Source organism: Xenopus tropicalis, chromosome 1 (genome assembly GCF_000004195.4).
Source record: "Xenopus tropicalis strain Nigerian chromosome 1, UCB_Xtro_10.0, whole genome shotgun sequence".
NCBI lineage: Eukaryota > Metazoa > Chordata > Amphibia > Anura > Pipidae > Xenopus > Xenopus tropicalis.
This window is the reverse complement of record NC_030677.2, coordinates 212,747,600-212,753,891: the sequence shown is the minus strand read 5'-3', so window position 1 is coordinate 212,753,891 and position 6,292 is coordinate 212,747,600. Positions and strand designations below refer to the sequence as shown.

Sequence of the window (6,292 nt, the reverse complement as noted above, 5' to 3'; positions counted from 1 at the left end):
GCGGGGGGGCAATGAGGCTGTAACCACAAAATTCATAGAGACAAGAGGCCCCCTGCACCCCCCATTACCAATATATATATATATACAGTATATAGGGCATTCGGTGAGTGTAGGACAGGCCAGACCGGGGGTGAGTGAGTGTAGGACAGGCCAGACCGGGGGCCAGACGGGGTGAGTGAGTGTAGGACTGGCCAGACCGGGCCAGAGTGAGTGAGTGTAGGACTGGCCAGACCGGGTGAGTGAGTGTAGGACTGGCCAGACCGGGGGTGAGTGAGTGTAGGACAGGCCAGACCGGGGTGAGTGAGTGTAGGACAGGCCAGACCGGGGGTGAGTGAGTGTAGGACAGGCCAGACCGAGTGAGTGTAGGCCAGACCGGGGTGAGTGTAGGACTGGCCAGACCGGGGGTGAGTGAGTGTAGGACAGGCCAGACCGGGGTGAGTGAGTGTAGGACAGGCCAGACCGGGGGTGAGTGAGTGTAGGACTGGCCAGGGGGGGTGAGTGAGTGTAGGACAGGCCAGACCGGGGGTGAGTGAGTGTAGGACAGGCCAGACCGGGGGTGAGTGAGTGAGTGTAGGACAGGCCAGACCGGGGGTGAGTGAGTGTAGGACAGGCCAGACCGGGGGTGAGTGAGTGTGAGTGAGTGAAGTGTAGGACAGGCCAGACCGGGGGTGAGTGAGTGTAGGACAGGCCAGACCGGGGTGAGTGAGTGTAGGACTGCCAGACCGGGGGTGAGTGAGTGTAGGACAGGCCAGACCGGGGTGAGTGAGTGTAGGACAGCCCAGACCGGGGTGAGTGAGTGTAGGACAGGCCAGCCAGACAGGCCAGACCGGGGGTGAGTGAGGTAGGACAGCCAGACCGGGGGGTGATGTGAGTGTGACACCCAACGGGTGAGTGAGTAGTAGACAGCCAGACCGGGGTGAGTGAGTGGTTAGGACAGGCCAGACAGGGTGAGTGAGTGTAGACAGCCCAGGACCGGGACGTGAGTGAGGTAGGACAGCCAGACGCGGGCTGAGTGAGGTAGACAGCCAACCGGGGTGAGGAGGGAGACTGGCCAGACGGGAGTGAGTGTAGACAGGCCCAGACCGGGGGGGTGAGTGAGTGTAGACAGCCCAGACCGGGGTGAGTGAGTGTTAGGACAGGCCAGACAGGGGTAGTTGAGTTGTAGAACAGCCAGCACTGGGTGAGGAGGTAGGACAGGCAGACCGTGTGATGAGTGTAGGAACAGGCCAGACCGGGGTGAGTGAGTGTAGACTGGCCAGACCGGGGTGGAGTGTGTAGGACGGCCAGGACCGGGGTGATGGAGGTAGACAGGCCAGACGTGGGGTGAGTGATGTACAGGCCAGACGGGGTGATAGTGATAGACAGCCCAACGGCTGAGTGAGGTTAGGAAGGCCAGACGGGGTGAGTTGAGTGTAGGGACAGGCCAGACCGGGGTGAGTGAGTGTAGGACAGGCCAGACCGGGGGTGAGTGAGTGTAGGACAGGCCAGACCGGGGGTGAGTGAGTGTAGGACTGGCCAGACTGGGGGTGAGTGAGTGTAGGACTGGCCAGACCGGGGGTGAGTGAGTGTAGGACAGGCCAGACCGGGGCGGTGAGTGAGTGTAGGACAGGCCAGACCGGGGGTGCGTGAGTGTAGGACAGGCCAGACCGGGGGTGAGTGAGTGTAGGACAGGCCAGACTGGGGGTGAGTGAGTGTAGGACAGGTCAGACTGGGGGTGAGTGAGTGTAGGACAGGCCAGACTGGGGGTGAGTGAGTGTAGGACAGGCCAGACTGGGGGTGAGTGAGTGTAGGACAGGCCAGACTGGGGGTGAGTGAGTGTAGGACAGGCCAGACTGGGGGTGAGTGAGTGTAGGACAGGCCAGACTGGGGGTGAGTGAGTGTAGGACAGGCCAGACCGGGGGTGAGTGAGTGTAGGACAGCCCAGACTGGGGGTGAGTGAGTGTAGGACAGGCCTGTCTCTGGATCTCTCTCTCACAGCACACAGTCACTTTACTCTCACACTAACGGCCCCCGGTCACACTCCCCATAAAGCAAAACCCACACACCAGTCTGGCTTAAAAGCTATTTAGTGGAGCCCATGTATTATACCCTACAACCAACCTGTGGGGCAGGGGCCCCCAACCTTTCTTACTCGGGAGCCACAAATGTAAAAAGACTTGGGGAGCAACACAAGCACCATAAAAGTTCATGGAGGAGCCAAATAAGGGCTGTGATTGGCTATTAGGCAGCCTCTATGCACCCTATCAGCTTACAGGGGCTTTATTTGGTACTAAATCTTGTTTTTATTCAACCAAAACTTGCCCCCAAGTCAGGAATTCAAAAATAACTCCCTGGTTTGGGGGCACTGAGAGCAACAACCAAGGGGTTGGGGAGCAACATGTTGCCCCAGAGACACTGGTTGGTGGTCCCTGCTGTAGGTTCATAACACAATAGCTGATGAGACGAGGGTTGTAAGGAAAGTGCTGTGCCAGTGACCCCTAGTGGCCACACACAGACTTGCAGGGATACTGGCACTATGGGAAATGGCACTGGGGTATTTTGGGGCCTTCTGGGTCCCAGTCCTGTAACAGCACAGACACAGGGAGATACAGAGAGGTTGGGCTCAGTTCCAGTACACAGGGCAAGGCTACACCGGAAACAGGGGAGGGGGTATTTTAAGGATAAAACTGTTCATATTAAAAGATGAATTTACAAGCCATTGTTGGGCCTTCTCACCCCAGAGAGCAGCCCAGGCCACTTCTTTACACACCACGAGACACTGACACCAGTCTCTGCACTGGTTGGGCCAAACTGGGAGGTGCCCCCAGTCCATGTCAGGGCCCCCTATAATCTGCCTATATAATATCATATAGTTCAGGATGTGAGCTATATTACAAGCACAGGAGGGGCTCTCAGAAGTCTATTCCCTCTAGTTCAGAGCTGATTGGACCCCCATAGTTAACACCATTGTCACCCGATCCTTGGGCTAAATGTTCCGGTGAGCAGAATCTGGCCCAGCACAAGGCAGTCTGATCTGGGGGGGCCTGATAAAAACACCATGTTGTTTAGTTCAGTTCAGTGGTGGGATAAGTGTCCTACTGGGCATTCACACCAATGGTACCCACTATACTGCATTGATCAGTCCATACACAAATGGCTTTTGCTTTGTATTTTATGAAGATTTAAACAGAAGCATCACTATGAGAGTTACTGAGAAAAAAACAGAGATATAACTGTAACTTTATAACTGTATTACTGTCACTGTATAACTTTATAACTGTATTACTGTCACTGTATAACTTTATAACTGTATTACTGTCACTGTATAACTGTATGAATATATGAATGTATCACTGTATAACTGTATTAATGTATCACTGCAACACTATGTATCTGTATTAGTGCATTGCATTTAGGGATGGGATTTGCCCCAAGGGTCACTATGGCATTATGGGTATTATGAGGCTTATGGCACACAGGGCAGTATATTTCGATTTCCCAGTAATTCCCACATCAGAATTTGCACAGGTGGGAACTGCTGGGATTTCTGGCGTGTCAGTGTTTTCCCATGAATCCCAAGCCAATTTGCTGACTATGTTAAGTTTCCTGTAAAATGTATTGATTCCAGGCAAAGTTCCCCTTTAAAAGAGTGCTGAGAGTATAGGGCCACAGTGTCTGGTTATTGAACCTGAGGCTTTGGCTAAAAGAGTAAGTTTTGGGTAAAGTGCAAAGCATCATGGGGTTTTGACCACAAGGCACACTAGGAGTCCAGCAAGGCAAAGGGTTAAGTGCAGTCTGGGCCAGGTGAGCTAACAGTTATGCTGCACAAGAGAAAGTGCAAAGAGTGTGGTACATTAAAGGCTGTAATATTCTGCACCATAGTTGAACCTACCCAGGTATAAATGGCACCCACTTGACACCCATGCACCCAGCAGGGAGTTAGAGAGTGGTGCTGGGGAAACCTCACCGCATTCCACTCCCTATTTTCTATCCAGTTTCACAAACTGCACCCCTCTCTCTCTCTGAGTTCTTACAGTGGTACATTCCGGGGTGGGGGTAAGTAGGGCAGGAGGAAGCTAAACTGGCACTTAGGTGACATGGGCCCAATATAAAGCAGCTTTGTTACAGGATTAAAGCCAAACCGAAGCAGCAATAACACCCGGAACTGGAGTCAACTTCCCAGTAATCGGGGGGAAAGTCTTCCTCTTCCCTCTCCTGTCTCTCCTCACAGGCCCAACTCCGCGGGATCCACTGTGGATTTCAGGAGAACATTCCCGGCACTGATGGAATCTGTCAGGGAGGAACCTGAGGAACATAAAGTGCTGCATAAACTTATAGTAAATACAATTACAGCAGAACAACACACGGAGTGTAGGAAATATGCACTGATATTTTGCACATTATACTTGGCCCCTTTATCGCATAGGGCCCATAGCTTATATATTCAACTTCAAATTACATAACAGGCAGGCAGTATGGCTTTTCTCCATCAGATGAAACTGCCAGCAAAGAATGTGCCCCATTTGGGCCACCATATGCCAGGAGTTGCCACCATATGCCAGGAGTTGCCACCATATGCCAGGAGTTGCCACCATATACCAGGAGTTGCCACCATATGCCAGGAGTTGCCACCATATACCAGGAGTTGCCACCATATGCCAGGAGTTGCCACCATATACCAGGAGTTGCCACCATATGCCAGGAGTTGCCACCATATGCCAGGAGTTGCCACCATATGCCAGAAGTTGCCACCATATGCCAGGAGTTGCCACCATATGCCAGGAGTTGCCACCATATGCCAGGAGTTGCCACCATATGCCAGGAGTTGCCACCATTTAGATGAACAGAGTTCAATCTGCATAAAACTAGTAAAAAGCCCGGCACAGGTGGTTGGTGCTACTCCCCCTTTAATACACAGAGAGCTGCCCCATTCGTTTACCTGCTTGGGACTTGATCCAGGACACGGCTTTGTCCTCCAGCAGCTCCCACTCATCTATCTGATCCAAACAGCGGGCATGGAGCCAGATCACAGCCAATAGCGTCGCCCACACAGCAGGGTCAGGGTTCTGGGGGTACAGAAAAGAACCTGATTTAATACCAAGTGTTCTAATTAGAGGAGCCGAACATTGGCCCACCCTATACCTGTATAATAACATCTCCCAGCAGCCTCGGCCTGCAACAGCCTTCTTATAGATTACTGTTGTTTCATGGGTAAAGCTGTACTAAAATGGAGCCCCTGGCCATGTTGGGAGTCATTAAAAAACTTGGAAGGAAACAGTCACCCCCAGAACCCGGCTGGCAGCCCTATACTAAATCACTTATTTTATTCATTTATACTACTCATTTATACTTCCCTGCAGGCCAATCTGTACCTCAGGGGTGGAGCTAGATATGGATCCCCACCCCCTAGGATCATACACTTTCCATCAATGTTGGTCTACAGCCTCTGAATCTGGACCCAATGTTGTATTGGGTAAGCCCTGTACAGAGGGCATCTGTGGAATAATAAGCAGCAGCTAAGTTTGAGAGCAACATGGCAGCTGCGAGGGCAAGAAGTAAACATGCAGAGATTGTTAGCTCTATGGGGGAGAACAGTCCTTCCTCCTGTTGGTTGGAGAGGCAGCTAAAGGCTACAGTCCCATCTACACAGTAAGTGCTGAGCCCACCTAAGTGAGACCCTCCCATCCTGAGAATAGGTCAGACATAGGGTAGGGAAGGGGCTGCAGCGAGAGGATCAATAGGATGGGGGATAGGGAATACAGATAAGACTAAATTTGAGGGGTGCATAGGCACAGAAGGATCTAATTGTTGGCTTGGGGGTGGCAAATTGGGCAGAATTCTATGTCTAAACTATGTCATTTTACAACCAAAGGCACCAATCATTCTATTGGCTCCAGTCAAGGGGTGTCAGTTTCCAGGTCCCTTCCAAAGTAATATGATTGGCCAAGGTAATCTGACTTAGCATGACCAATCGGGTTGCTAGGCCTGAAGCCATGTCCTGAGAGACAGGTATATGAATAGGGGAGGGGCTGAATAGAAAGATAAGGAATAAAAAGTAACAATAAAACTGGAGCCTCACAGAGCAATAGGGTTTGGCTGCCGGGGTCAGTGACCCCCATTTGAAAGCTGCAAAGAGTTTGAAGAAGACGGCAAATAATAAAATAAAACCATGAAAAACAAATAATAAAGACCAATTAAAAAGTGCCTAGAACTGGCCTTTCTATAACATAGTATAAGATAACTAAAGGTGAACCAACACTGTATATACTAAGAAACCACGGGGATTAAATACCTATTTCCCCTTTAGATGAAA

At 51.2% G+C, this 6,292-nt stretch overlaps 1 protein-coding gene across 4 annotated transcripts in view; it reads right to left on the bottom strand.

Annotated features, from left to right (window-relative positions):
- Positions 1-3,133: 3,133 nt before the first annotated feature.
- Positions 3,134-6,292, bottom strand: part of vwa5a (von Willebrand factor A domain containing 5A) — a 33,215-nt gene continuing 30,056 nt past the window's right edge. For all 4 annotated transcript variants that reach the window (XR_004220811.1, XR_004220810.1, XR_004220812.1 and 1 more), the window contains exons 19-20: positions 4,919-5,045; positions 3,134-4,284 (exon numbers count right to left, since the gene is read on the bottom strand). Coding sequence is in view for 1 of the 4 variants with exons in the window: in XM_031894960.1 (XP_031750820.1) it covers positions 4,205-4,284; positions 4,919-5,045 (207 nt within the window). In the remaining 3 variants the exon portion in view is untranslated. The remainder of the gene's footprint in view (positions 4,285-4,918; positions 5,046-6,292) is intronic.